Source organism: Ambystoma mexicanum, chromosome 1q, assembly GCF_040938575.1.
Source record: "Ambystoma mexicanum isolate Mex_15411 chromosome 1q, UKY_AmexF1_1, whole genome shotgun sequence".
In the NCBI taxonomy this organism is placed as follows: Eukaryota; Metazoa; Chordata; class Amphibia; order Caudata; family Ambystomatidae; genus Ambystoma; species Ambystoma mexicanum.
In genome coordinates this window covers 1,155,320,768-1,155,336,194 of record NC_090922.1, presented here as the reverse complement: position 1 = coordinate 1,155,336,194, position 15,427 = coordinate 1,155,320,768, and the positions used below count along the sequence as shown (strand labels likewise).

The 15,427-nt window shown below is 42.2% G+C and overlaps 1 protein-coding gene across 3 annotated transcripts in view; it reads left to right on the top strand.

Annotated features, from left to right (window-relative positions):
- The window catches only part of LHX8 (LIM homeobox 8), a 209,369-nt gene that overhangs the window by 166,735 nt on the left and 27,207 nt on the right, over positions 1–15,427 (top strand). For 2 of the 3 annotated variants that reach the window (XM_069641902.1, XM_069641900.1), the window contains one exon: positions 11,648–11,736. The exons of the other annotated variant lie outside the window; for it this stretch is intronic. In XM_069641902.1, coding sequence (XP_069498003.1) covers positions 11,648–11,736 — 89 coding nt within the window. The remainder of the gene's footprint in view (positions 1–11,647; positions 11,737–15,427) is intronic. 3 annotated transcript variants of the gene reach the window in all.

The window sequence follows — 15,427 nt, the reverse complement described above, 5'->3', positions numbered from 1 at the left end:
CAAAGCATATCAATAAACTGGTTCTCCATGAGACAATTTCATATGACATGACATATCACTTCTTACTCCTACCTACTCATAGGTGGCTGAGACAATTCATAAACCACATTTACAAGGCATGAATGAAAAGAGAAAACCTACAACTAGGGTGGCCAGATTTCCAAAATGGAAATCCGGGACGGCCAACAACATAGGACTACCCCAATGCAGCCCATCCATTACCGCCCCTCCCCCAACGTTCCCCCACAACCACCACCCAACACTATTTCCAGCACTTCTCCTCTATAAATTATGTGATCTAAATTGTGCAATTTGGCCTATAAATATTGGCATGTTAAATTCCGGGACCGTCCCAGCAACACCGGGTTGTCTGGTCACCCTTCATTTGTCTTTCAGTGTCATGTAAAGAAGGAAAGAAGTTCTATTTGCAATTACATACATTTCTAAACCTAGCAGAAAAATATATCAAATCCATAAATAAAAGCATCGGACCCTATTTTTCTGATAAAGTGCACAATCTGTATGTGGGACACAAATGCATGCAGAGCCTGGTGCTCCAAATATGCAATTTACATGGGTGGCCTGTGTCCCGACTGTACCCAGCGCAGCAGCTTTCTCATGATTAAGACCGGCTTTTATAATGTTTTCCATAATGGGCCTCTGTGTGTTTTCAGACACTTCAAAATGTAAATATGAGTAGTGAACTTCTGAATAAGTAAAAAGGCTTACTACATTTGGTGGCATTCCTCTTGCCTATGCTAGCTGCAGTTTTCTGCCCACCGCTGTCTATTGATGCCCGCATGGTGATTTTCAATCATTGTTATATTAAACGGAGGCTCAGAGCTCACAACTTTGTCCACAAAAACCTCCAAGCGTCTAGAAAAATCCACAATCTGCATTTTATTTTAGCTTCACCAAAACACCCTCTGTGTGGCAAAAGGTCGAATGTGCTCGCAGCAAATCCGAGCTGCTCTTTGGAAATGGCTGGCAATAGCTTCCATCTTTTTTTTATAAAGGGTCTTGCTACACGCTACTCGTACATATGCAGCACTTATATGCCAATAAGCATTTGCATATATTTCAGGCTATAAAGCGCCTTAATCCACTGTCTTCTATGAGCTATGGAAATAAATGAATATATACTAGCTCAGAAAGTACTGTTCCCCAAAAAGCATTCTTATTCTAGATGAGAAGCTGTATGGCATTACAATTCTAGTGCCTTTCTCGAAGACAGGCTAAATGGTTTCCAAGTACTTCAAGCTGTCCAGGCACTAATCGGCATGACTGATGGACTAGAAAGACTGCTTTACACTTCCAGGTTGCTTGTTTTCGATCTCGCTCAAGCAGTCAAAATCCTCACTTATGGTCTGAGCTCATTGTTCCCACATTTTCTGCTTCATTTGTTCCCCGATTTAGAGTTGTTTGGGAAAAATACATGTCACATGAAGGTATGGATCGAAAGCTCAAAAGTTAGATGCTGACCAACAATGTCTGCAAACAAGGAGACACAAAGTCTCTAATGGTATTATTTTGAGATGCAGCTGCAGGGATGTTTTTTTAAAATCTGGATTTCCCTGTGGCTTACCACCAGGAAGGCAAGGAAAAAGTGGAGGGAACATATTGAGGCAAATTCCAATATGCTCCATTTAAGCAGGAAATAAACCAGGTATTTTCGGAAGCAGCCGGAACCAACTCTGTACTTATTATGCAGAGTGCCCGAGTGTCGAAAGTTTCTGGTGGTTGGTTGCCTCTTAAATTTGCTGGGGGAAAAAAATCCTCCATTCATTTCCTCCTCTACCTCTCACTTATGCTCCTGTAATTTAGGAGGTTTTCTGTCCATAAGTCTGCACACTCCATTCTGGCTTCCCAAATGTGTTTTACTCCACTCCTTGCATAGAAAGCTATATATCTGTTTTCTCAGTTCTTCATCCCTCCTATTCTATTGAAGGCCTTGAAAACATGGGATAAGAAAAACTAGATTACGGCCTCTTTGGTATCTTCTGGGAGAGCAGTTGTACTGTGTCCAGGGACAGAAAATTAAAATGGGAAGGGGCGAGTATGCCAGTGTGCATATAACTCTGCTGTACCTGAAAATGACATCCGATGACTTGCATATTCTCCAGACTGCCTTCTTGGGAATGAGTTTCGGGTGGCTACTCAATTTTTAAAACTGAATACTTCAATACTGAGTTCTTGTTCACCCATTGACAAGATGCTTCAGCTAGTTCAGCACTTACTGTGTGAGATCTCTAGGCCACTGCGTTGACTTCTCGCAAAGCCAACTCAGCCTCTCATCTTTAGAAGATAGTTGAATGAATACTAATTTCGGTTGGGTAATAATTTATATATGACTGTTCAAGTAAGCTATTTGGTGAAAGCACTGCAATTAACGAAATATTATTCTGTTCTATTGACACTTCCATCCCCTGGGATCTGAGTTAGTCACTGATAAAATGTTATCCCTTTAAATCCCGGTTTGCCTTTTATTCCTCATGTGAACTCCTTGGTGAAGGCTGCATGTATTTTCTCTAAGGGTGATGAAATATTTACTTTTGGTTCACACATTAGTTCTTTCTTAGATGATGGGAATTCAGTTTTGGCAGGTCTTCAAACCATTTTGCTCCCCTGCTTGCTGTCTTATTTTTCTCCTTGTTAGAAGTCGCTTGTTAGGTGGTAGGGTAATGCCGCATTGCTTGCCTGACTCCTAAAGCAGTTCACTCTCAGACAGGATGTCTTTTTGCTGAATTGGAGGGAGTGGACGTCTTCATAATAGGGCCATTCTCTGCTTGGAGGTTCCTAACATTTGTAGTACTTCCACCCTGATTTTTCTTTTTTTAGTGCAACAGCAGTGCTGGTGTCGAATCCCTTGCCTCCCACTTTGTTTGGCCTTGGGTCTGTAGCTTTGGCAAATGTTGAAACCAGTGCTTTTTATTTTCATGCTGCTTTATTTTTGTTGTACTTGATACATGAAGTAGACGGTTTGTTTTGTCTATTATATATGTAAATTGTACTGCGCTCTGACCCACTGCACGATATATAAAAAAACTGAAATCTGTCACCATTAATTACTTACCTTCCTGTTCAAGTCTTGTAAACGCAACCTTTCAACGTATTTGAATAGTGCAGTAGAAATGTATTTGTCGAAAAAAGCGGTGAAGACATTTCATGGTTTATTACACTTTTTCTCCAGTGGAAATTAAAGCTAGGTTTTACCCCCGTTATGGCTGTTGGCATCCTGTGACATTTGCCCTTTCATGTTTTAAAATGCTGTTGTGGTACCCATTACCTTGCCAAACTTTATGAAGACTGACCCTTTTTTTTCATAAGATCTACCCCTTTGGCTGAAAGGTGCCCTGCAATCGACAGCGTTACAGATGTTGCAATTTATATTTGGAGAGGGGGTGTGGGAGGGAGCCTTTCAGGAAATCTGACTTTGTTGGTATATGATGGATTTTTCCTGGGTTATAAGACGACTGTTACCAAGTGGGATAGTCTACTCTATTTACAAATCGTACACTATGTGATGATACCTTAACTTTGGTGGTGAGATCCTTCAACGACTTTTCACCCCAGTCTTTCTACAGTGGTATTGGTGAAGAAGCCCCTGTCCCTCACTGCGACGCTGAGTGAGACAGTGTTTCTTGGTGACCCTTGTGGTCCCGAAGCAACTCTGAAATAAGACACAGCTTCCTCATGACCATATCTTCATCTAACTACCCCCCTAATTCCATCTGGCAACAGTGCACTGAAGAAATAAACTACATGCACTGGGTGTGCCGGATGGTTCAGTGAGACTACTGAATCTGGTAAGCTCTTTATCATCCTCTTGAACAACACTAATAAACCAATTTGGAATAGCAACGAAAACAAGTCTCCAACTACAATATGCCAGGTAAAGTGTGTGCTAAAACGATTAACTATAACTTGAGGAAAAATGCCCTCGATAAAAAAATCCCAAGCGAGCACTGCAACACGAGCACGTTCAAAAGGTGGAAATTAAACAGTTGACGAGCTCCCCGCGAAAAAATGAAGGAGCAGGCACCATTAGAGCGTACTTTACATCTGATCCTGTTGACCAGCCTATAGTTGCTCATTGTGTTGAACGCTTGCCTCCACTACAGAAAGAAAGCAATGGAAATAATAACATAACTAATTTATCTGACCCCACACTATCCGCTATTGGCAATAACAAGACACTCTAGCCACAGGAAATCGGCCCGAAAATGAAATAAATTAGTAGATCTTGGTGAGCGAACAAAATAATTTTGTAAATGGAATAGTAAAGAGTGCAATAGTTTCACAAGAGCTAGGTGGCAATGCACAAAAATGTGCAAAGATTGTCAACCACACCTATTCTGTGCCCAGAGGAAGCTGATTCTGGCTCAATTGTTGCTATGCCAACTGTGGAGGCAGCCTATGGGGATGTTCAGGCACAATTATCTGTACGCCAATTTGCCATCAAGGTACTTCTCCGCTTAAGTGGAAAAAACTTGGATGAAGTGACACGAGGCAATGTTAAAACTAGAATCATTCCAGAAGACGGTGATAAAGCACTGGATGAACTTACTGCAGCGGCAGAATTACAAGCTGATGTCTCAGCGCAGAAACAGAGCAATCCCACGGAAATTGCTGCCATGGAAGAGGCCGAGCTTGCAGTAAGTCTGTAACACATCCCAGTTGAAGATGTTGCCATCGAAACATCCACAATTATTTAACCAGCAGGTAATGGTAATGTAGGGAACAGAAACGACAAAAAGCCCAGGCGCAAGCACAGCCTCGGGCTCAAATGGGACTGCCAACTAGGAGGAAAGTACAACTGGCTGAAGCTGAACCACACAAAAGAATAACGAAAAAGGTTAATAAACGAAACAAAAGAATTGGAACCACAGAAGGCACTTTAACAAGCAGGCTGATGAGAGATGGAAGCCTACATGAGAGCTCAGAAATTGAGCCAACTGACATTAGTTACCCCTGTTCAGGATCAAGAAACCAACGGCATGCAGGAGACATCGCTGGAACAGTATATGCCAGCTTGCAGAAATAGGTGGTCGTAAGCAAGATTGCCTGCCATGATTCACATCGGAAATCTCCCCACAGAGGGTAGCATGGTCAGTAAGGACTCTGTGCTCACAATAAAGCAAATTGAGCCGAGCACATCCAAGGTATAATCAACAGATCTGACTTTCTGAATCTGACACGTAAAATACGCCCACTAAATTTTGTATACAAAGGATTTTGATTACTTTGAACCAATTAGAAACTCGCTGCATCAATGTAGCCATTGCTTAACAGTTGAAACTGCTAATTTGTTCAGTGTGCTATCAGGCCATTCGCCACAGCATTCATTCTCCACAGCATTTCACAATTAAACACAAATTGTTGGCATGACGTTGGAGGCTCAAATCTGATGACATTTTAATTCGAGCAATTAAGCAGGTACTTTGGCGTAGGATGTAAACCCCCAAATCGACAAAACTGTTCATCAGGATTGCATATTGACATGGAAGGGCTGAGTCATGACTTTAGTAGCCACACAGGTTGGTGGAGCGGATACATAATTGGGTCAGTGATACTGCTGTCTCACTGCACAGCAGAGCAGCAATTCCTCCTGGTGGCATCTATTGCCATTGGAAAGTATTAGTAGCCATAGTGGTGGCCTCAAAGGATGATTTATGCAGGATACTTTGCGATGTTGAAAGCAACTGTTCTGTGATTGGTACTCCAGTGCACACCTTTACCCTCAGCCACCCACAGTGAATTGCAGCAAAATGTCAATAAACCTGTGTGTCCTGAATAGACAGGTTAAAGTCCGTCCCCATCAAATCAATATTGCAGTCATATGCTTTAAAATGCATAATCCTGTGTGTCCTCCCCCAAAGCCAACTATCAAGGTCGAAGGCTCTATGCAAAATACCTTCTGGACTACCACACTAGTATTTACACTGCCCTTCCAGGTGCCCTATTGCTAATATTACCAGAATTAGAGATTGTCTTGTTTGGGGAGCACTTAGGAAGTATCCTCCCAGCTTCCAGTGAGGCACGAGGTAGATAAAGGGCTTGTTGGCCTCATAGGACCTCTTCCATAACATGTCTGCTCCCAATTGCAGGAGGCCATAACAGTTGAGTTTTGAGTCTTGATATTTACCTTTGGTGAGAGACCACTATGTTTTAACATGTTGTACTTGGGTTAACCTGACTTTCATTCCAAATACAAGGAAACCCTGAGGACATGAATCCTGTATAGGCCTAAGACCCTAAACTGCTTCATGTGTAGGATGCCTAAAATGCACCCTATCCCAGTGTAAAATGCTGTTTGTGTGTTTGCGGTTGGTGGCATGCTATTGTGTGTTTTTTCTAGGTGTGTGCAGCCCTCTTTATCTTGTTAGTTTTGGAATCCATACCTGGACCAATGCTGTGAAGAGGTGCCCAGAGAAGTTTGAATGGAAGATGCCTACTGATTGGGGGAGGTGGGGACTACCAACATTTTGAATGGAAGCACATATTTGGAACCTGAGTTGGCCCTTCACCTCGCAATGTCTGTGTTTAAACCAAGGGTCTCTCAACATACTTTATTGAAGACAACAACAACCCAAGGTTAATGATATGATATTGCATTTATAATGAGGATTCTCTGCTAGGTTTAACCTCCAAAGGATATTCTGCTGAAGTTAAGCTCTGCGAGTGCATGGGGACACCATTATTAAACGAATGACAGAAGACCACCATCCCATTGATTTCTATCTATGTCTGCGCCAGACTAGCTAGGTCGAAAGCTTTTGAATGGCTGTCCTAGGATGCCTGGATGTCAGACTTCCTCCAAACCCCCCACCAACACCGTTTGGTGGCCTCACCTCCTCGTGTTTGGCTCTGCAGACCTCTCAGTGCGACTCTACAATGTCTCTAGCCTGGAGCTGTGAAAATCATCTTGTGAACAGCTACGAAGATTGTCTGTGCCAGGAGGTTGCATCGTTCAGGCGGCGGCACCCCAGTGGCATGCTGCATCATTTATCAGTAATCTGACGCAGGAGGCCAAAGCACCATCCACTTGGACGCTCATTTTTGGTCAGTGATGCCTCAATCCTATTCTACTTGCTCATAATGGTCTAAACTGATTTCTAATAAAGAAGTCTTCAATATAGTCTTGTCCAATAGTGCTCAAATGGCTAAACACTATTTCTCAAAGCTTGCAACCACACCAGCGTATGTTGCCTCCAATCGGCCAGCAACACCCTTCTCCCCATACACACACAATATTGCTGAAAAGTTTAAAAACTGGACACCACAGCATTAAGCAATGTATTATATTGGGTTATTTACATAGCAATCGTTCCCCATTTGTATGGCCTCAATGCGCTTTGTGGTTGGAATGCCCTCAGTGACCATAGTCCATGTGGTGGAGGTTCTGATTTAGATTAACAGATGCTTGTGTGCATTTTCGCCGGTTTAGGACTTGAAGAGTCGGTGTTGGCCAGCTATTCCAAATTTTTCTTTCGTTGCCATTAGCTGTATGCTAGTGGCAGAGGTGTTTCAGTGTGGACGGCTATGTGAACAGCTAGACTGGAAGGGCGTAGCCATAGCTGCATTCTACAGTGCATTGATGTTTGGCCATGCCTGCGTCCTGTGTCCACAGACGTGGTGTAAGGTATACATACCATATGCTTCGATGTAGTTCCGCTGGCGGCGAGGGCGAGTGAGGTTTATTGCAGTGAAAAGTTGCATGAAAAAGCAGAGCCCCAGCAGTCTCCAAAAAGTGGTCCTGACCCAGAGCTCTGTGTGGTGCTTCATACACTTGCCCAACTTTTAACCCAAGACTTTGTGGGCAGGTCTCTGCTGGGGTGGAGAGGCGAGTGCATTGTTATAATTAATTTTGGGGCAAGTTTCTTAAACTTTAGGTGTTGACCCTTGCATGCAGCCCTTTCACTACACTGCAACCATCACCGTTTGGTCAGGAGGAGCTAAAGGGTGGCTGGGGCTGATGCGTTCAGTGCATGGTGAAAGATCGTGGGTCGGTGCCGTAGTTTAAGGAGGTGGCTTGTACAACAAATTGAACGTTGGCAATGCACATGCCTCTCAAACTGACACACCTTAAAAAGGTGCCATTTGTCTGCACCCCCGAGTATTTGCACCCAAGCAACATTGTTCAAGCACCCCTCGATTTCTCATCCCACGTAAAAGATGCACCCCAGGTGTATCTCGTAGCTTGTATGAGATGGTATTGGAGGCTGTTTCAGAGATATATTGATGTTAAGGAGCGCACTCTGCACAACTAGCCCATTGCCACCATTGTCACACATTTGAAGCCGTGTTTAGTCAGCATTTAAAGATGTACCTCGCTCTGCTGTCAGTCAGATCTCGTCATTTCATACAGTTCCACTTTCAGCCAATCGGACGTGAAAGGCCTTAATAGGCCATTGATGACCCTGTACTGGTGAATCTCCTACCTACAAGACATTTCCATCGGTGAAACGCTTTCGGGTTCATAACCAGATCTATTACAGGCTGCCAGAGTCCTTTTCTTCAATTATCAAAGCTTGTTTAAACCTCGATCGTCTGGGTCAACTGAGTTGTTTTCTCCCCTTCCTCCATAAAAACACATGCACCAATTGGTCATTTTTCTCCATGTACCCCTCACGTTGAAGTGCCTGCCTTAACACATGTACTGAACAGCAAACCTAAAATTAACGTCCACCAGATTTCTTTGGCACTCTGATTGCTGAGGATTTGTTACCGGTTATTGATTAGGGGTGGCTGACTGGACGATGTTTGTGCTTCTCACATTTCCCCACTCCTCCTTCAGGCCTTCATTAACAAGCATTTGCACCATGCAAATGGATTTATTTTTAATTTTTTTAATTTTCGATTGGTACGATGATTGTGTTTACACATCAGACATTCTTCCATACATACAAACGCACACACATTCATGTATGTTTCTCTTTTTATACGTTAAAATAGCTTCAGAATGAATTTCTCAGCGGCACTTAAGGAGACATTGGATTTTTTTGTTTTTAAAAAAAAAAAAGTTTTTGTAATTTTTTTTAATTTTACCTTCCTATACAACTACAGAACCATACTTCATAAATCACAGCCGGCTGTCCTCCATTTTCAAAAGAGTCGAATAAAAATGACCTTCAAAAAGCGTGTTCAATCTGGAAGTGACTCTCGAAGCTTATTTGCTTTGACATGTTGGTGCATTCAGCTGGAAGGATCAGATCTCCTGGAACTTTCTAGGTTTAGCGCTTCACCCTCCGTTTTTAGCACGCTGCTAACACACACTGACTTAATGTTTCTGAAAATTACTTTGTGGGTTTGAACAAGAGCACTTGCATGTGTATGGTTCCTGTGGTGAGCCGCATGAAGCCCTCGGGCAAGAATGCCTCTGGTGCTGATTACAAAATACAGGCTCCTCTACGCTACTGTCCCTTTGTCACTCCAGATGGGGGCAGCTGAGCAGATGTGTGAATTGGGCCTATGACATTAATTTGAAGTTCGTGGCCAAACCAACATTTCTACCACCCTTAGCCTAGCAATAACACGTGGTGCATTTTACTATGATACATTTTGCAACATTTTCATCCTTTATAGCTCCCCAATATAGTAAATCAAAATGCTTCCCACATCTATGAAAATGTTTACCGGTATTGCTAATTGAATGTCTCGACTTCTACATCATGTTAGGCCAGAAACCCTCTGTGTTCTCCATCCTAATAACCAGATGCCTACACGGTCTCCAAATATTTAGAGCTACAGCTCCCATGATCCATCACATGAATTATGCTGGCTGGGTTTGATGGAGCTGTAGTCCAAAACACCTGGAGGGCCAAAGGTTGCAGATCCCTGCACTTTACTGTAGACCTTAGTGTTTACTTCCCTTGGCTGGAACACCATTAGCCATAGAACACATATAATCAATGCTTAAAGGCCTCCTCACCTTTGGCCACATTTTAACCAGGAGTTGCTGCGCTACTTGATAACCTTTATTGCAAAAATGAGAAAAATAAAAGCCCAAGTCAGACCACAAAAGCATGAAAATAAGTAAAGTAATATTCCGATTTAAAATAACCTTAAATCTAACAAGCTTGCTAAGGTTCGCTAAACAAAACAATTAAGTTCTCTATTCTTCCTCTGCTGGTTACCTTCTGTGGGCATCCCTCCAGCACGATATTGCAGTACACAAACTGCGTTCAAGGTATGCGTATCTTTTGATCCTCCAATTCACTAAACATTTGCGATTTGCAATTTCAAATTGGCTGATAATTGCCCTCAAGAAGCACACGAGCCTCAGCTGGATACTTTCATGGCGTGTGACCCTCAAACATGGCGCAGTGCATCCAGTTCAATCAAATATCTGCTGATTACTCAGTAAGCCTGGATGAGAATCTGACATTTTGAGAGCATAGAAATTCACCACCATCTTTGGTACTGATGAACTTAAGCACTGCATAATTTTAAGAGCACTGTTGGGCCACGACTGCAGTAAGAACGAACTACAGATGTGTAGTTTTACATGCAGCAAGAAACGTTTTAAAAAAAATGATTAAATACCCAATATTGATCATCTTAAGTCGTTGAAGGAGGCGAAAGGTCCATATTGTGTGACCCTCTTAAAATCAATTTAACTTTTGTTGTAACCAACTTTTACATGATTTGCTTTTTATAGTCTCCCATCTGTTTATTCATGTTTTAAACCCCATTTACTGATTTTTATTTTAAACAAAATGGAGCCCAAGTTATTTGTTTTTTGTTCTTTCATCAAAGATTGCATTTCCACAAGGCGAGCAACAAACGGCAGTCCCTCACTGGCTGTAAACCGATCCTTCGTCTCCATTTGCCCAGTAGTGTGTATGGACCGATCTCATATTGCCCAAGGTGGCTAGTCTCTGCATGACCAGGAAGACCTGGCTGGGCTATACAGTTCTCAGGATGAATGCTTACCCCCACCCCACCATGCGCTCGGCAACCGCAGCACTAGTGAGCCAAAGCAAATTGCATGCCACAGCAGTTACAGTGGATGATTTGCTGGTGAGGTGGGCATTTTTCACATTTTCTTGCTCCAGTACAGATTACACATCCTAAGAGGTCTTCACTACTGATTGCTAGTCCTTCCTGCACTTTATCCATTTTTTCTGGTATTTACATATGAAGTATGAAACTACTTGTTTGCATCTTTTTGTTTTAGCAGTAAAAACCGACAACTGTGCCCCTTAACTTTACTGCCTTGGTCAACCTATATCAATTTCTGTGCAAAGCATGCCGTTATAGCTTTGTCTTCCTCTGGAGGTATGTGGTCCGGGTTTTCACAATGCATACTGCTCTGCATTTTCCTACGGTATTGATCTACTGAGAAAGCAAATGAGGGCTAGACACGACCTTGAGAGAATTTGCAATCATTCAGGGAGTTTGCCAGCTTGGCTGGATCTAAAAGGTCCTCATTGAACACCAATATTGTGACTGGTATGCAACTGAATTGGATCATGTTCTTGCTGTAGAAGCAAGACTTCCGTGGCCAAGATGGACATTGCGTTGGCACGGAGTCGGTCTCCTTTAAAAACCCCTGATGCACACGAACTGTCACTTGCATGACTGTGGGCCGCTCCTAGCAGTTCAGTTTTTATAAGGTTGTCCTTGCCTTTTGTTGTCTTTGCAGGTTCCCAAGTTGCTGGGTATCCTCGCCGCCATGCTGAGGGCCCAGAAGCCAGATACGTCAGCTTAAAAAGGACAATGTCTAGCAGCTGCGTGAGTTTAACTTGTTTTATTGGGCTTTTTCTGCTGGGTTTTTTCTCTTCATTGGTGTGTTTAGGTTCCACTGCATGAAGGCTGTTGTAGACCTGCTACAGCTACACAAATTATCGAATTATTTAGTGCTTTCCGTTGCCGAAGTCTTTGTGCCATTCTGTTGGCAAATTAAAACCTTTCCATCCAAGCAACATGATTTCATGCATAAACCTGTACGCGTTTCAGGCCCGGTTCAGAATTCGACTTTACAAAGAGGAAAGGGCAAAATCTGAATGCTTGAACCTTTTAACATGTTAATCCTCTGCACAATGATTTAAAACCAAGAGGAACCTTAAGCTCTTTGGTCCATTAGAGAAGCACATTTAAAGTCTTCCTATGTAATTGAAGGGAAGATTTTTTTTTTCTTCTCCGACAGCAACTGCTTAATCGGGCCCCACCAGAGAGGCATCTGGAAAACCAAAGTGGCTATTGTGAACAGTCGGCATAACCAAAGTAATTCCTCTGCACTCTTGCTGCCTTTCTGCAGCGAGGACAGAACTGCGATAAGGGTTTGAATACAAATTGAGCTCTATGAAAAATATACCGGGTGAACATTACCCCATCAGACCTGTAAGACTGGCCTCGTCAACTGGAATGTGCATCTACAACATTTTAGTCCATGAAATTGCTCTGATCACAAACATGTGCTGCTTTATTATAAGGCTGTGTTTTTAAACATGGTTATTTAAATGGCATTCCTCATGTTTTGTACTTGGGTTGGTAAACATTTTTCCACATAGACTAGTTTTTTTTAAAGGCTGCATTCTAATAAAAGCACCCATAGCCATTTATGCCGAGCTGCAATGTTGCAATTTCAGCTGTAGTCTATCTTGAAAGTTTCATTACATAAGGTTTGGGACTGGTGGGGTCTCTTGCCCCTTTTTTTTGGTCTGTTTTCCTGCTTTTCCCCTCTTGTAACCTAGTGAGGATATGTCTGCACAACCAGGCAGGACCGAAGCACGTCTAATATGTTTCAAATATTTTTTTTATTGTGACTAGTGTGTTGCATTCCAATGCACAGACCCCATCATAAACATCACCATCCACTTCACCTTATCCCCATGTCTTTGGTGAAAAGGCAGCTTCGGAAGGTGTTTGGTTAACATGGTCTTCCGTTTTTGTCTCCGCAGTGACTTGTAATCGCCTTGGACAAAGGAAGTTTTCTTCACTTTTTTTCATTTTTTAAAATTGTTTTTTTAGCCTCTGATCCCTCGCTTTATGCCATATAAGACTGACTTCATGAAATACGCAGTGATTTGTGACAGAAAATTCACTGTAGCTGTGAAATTAATGGGGAAATCTTTACATATTACTGTTAATGACTTCAATTCAGCAGTCCCACTAAGTCAGTGCCTCATCTGGAACGCCCAAGGGAAGCCCTTATTTATATATTTTTATGACAAGTTATACTCTGGATGATAAACCCTTATATAACACCCCTCTCTTTGAATCCCCCTGACCTCACTGAGCCAAGAAGTAGGTTTGTTTTGCAATTTAAAAGATTTATTTGAAAAATTAAAATATATATATCTATCTATATATATCACACTTTTATAATTTAATATTTGATCTCACACTTAAGAATATGACAGTGATCAACAATGGATAATACAATTGTACGCTTATTTAATGACTTAGGAGTTGGTATAGGAAGGAAAAGGTAACGGAGTGCTTTTATGGTCTCAAGGAAAAACAATGATGGAAAGAATGCAGTACAGAAATAAACTGATAGGGTTTCACAAGAGATAATGTTCCCTTTTCCCCTGGTGGCAATTCACTCCCCCCGCCCCCTATGCAATATAAGGAGATGGAAGGAGAGCACACAATTCAGGAATACAAACAAAATGCAATACAAAGTTCTAGTTCCCCCCAGCGAGCTTAGAGGAAAACAGGTAAGATTTTAAAGCAGGCAAATCCTTTTAAATGTGGTGGTAATGAAGTAAAATATGCTAAAAATGCTTTTAATTCCCTATAGGAGGTTCAGGGTAGGTGATAGCTATTTAAGATTAGTTCAAGTCACACTTGCGATGCTCAATGAGAGATGCTCAATGAGGGATTAGCAGGTTGAAAACGAATGTTGGCAGGAGCTAATTGGACCATATCCCAAATCGTGGCACTTTTTCCGAGTGCGTCGATCGCGATTACGGAGAAAGGTATAAGGAGTAGCAAAGTTGGTTTAGAGCTTGTTGGAAAGCTTAGAATCTTAGCTTTAAAATGAAAGTTAAATCTCGTTCCTAGCACACGCGATTCCAGAGATACGGATGATTTTGTGGAGATAGTTTCTCAAAATGAAAGTAAACTTCAGAATGACAAAATGACACTTTTACAGCTTTGAAATGACAGAATGAACACACAATTCCTATGATGCAGTTCTGGACAGGTTCAAATGTTTTGAATCAGATTATTTTAAACAAAGAGATTGGTTCTGGCACACTTCTAGCGGAGTACACACACTATAAATTTGAAATAGGCCGTCATGGTCTGGTCAGGTTTGGATTGGACTTCTGGCGGCTTCTGGTACTGGTTCTGCTCACAGCGATCTGGTCTGGGTCTCTGGCGGTTCTTCACAGCGGTCTGGTCTCTCTGGTTCTGGTCTCTCTGGATACAGCACGCTTTCTGGGTCTGGATATGGTTCTGGCCCAAGGTTCTAACCAGAATCAAACCGCTCGCTCGGCTATTGAATAGTTTGGTTGTAATAGATTTGGAGGCCTGCTGAAGAGGATTCAGCTTGTGGATGGGCCCCTGCTTTAAGTTCTGGCTTGATTCTGGATCTATCTGGAGTTGAGTTCTTAATTTTGAAGTCGTCCGGCATAATGCTTTGCAAGAAAGTGGAAAGTGAGTCTTGCCTGTCCAAAGCAGTCTCTTTTTATGTGTTTTGAAAGTGGGTGGGTCGGCTCATTCTGCATGCCCAACCCTCTCATGATTTGATAGGTCAAGGATTCTGTGTTACCTGATTTGAGAAGGGATAGTGTGTCAGAGTGAGTCATCATTTTACAATCTATTGAAGAAACGCCCCTTTGCTTTTACTTGGAAAAATCAATTTTTACCCAAAACACATATTTCCCAGATACAGTTTGTTGAAATTACATGTACACATTGCAGATGAATTAAGGTACATTCTTGCCCAACTCTCTTTCTAAGAGCTTGGGTTAAGAATTGACAACATTTTGTGCTTTTTAGTGACTTTCGCCATATTGGTTTTTCCTCAATATTTACAGGGACCTGCACCCCTTCCCTGAGAATATTACAGTAATTTACTATGTCCCTAGCATAAACCCTGTGTCTGCAATATTAATAGCGGGGTTCGGTCCCAGAACACCGCACAAAGTGGAGTTTGGTCTCAAATCGTGAGGGCATTTTCCATATTAAGGACCCCCAAATTGTACATTTCTGTGAGCTTAATACAAGATTTTATAAACAATTTAATCAAACCTACATTTGCCCTTAATTGAATTCACATACCAGTCTGGGCCGCCCCCCAGAACTTGGTGAGTCAGATCACAGGCCTCTCCTTCTTGGCAGGGCAGCTGTGGACAGTTGCACCCTAATCTGCATTTCTATTCAATTGAAAGGGTCTATTGTGTTGTGTCCTGCAGGCTGCAGGAGAAACTCCTCCCTCTCAATCAACAGGGCCATTTGATATCCTGGGCTG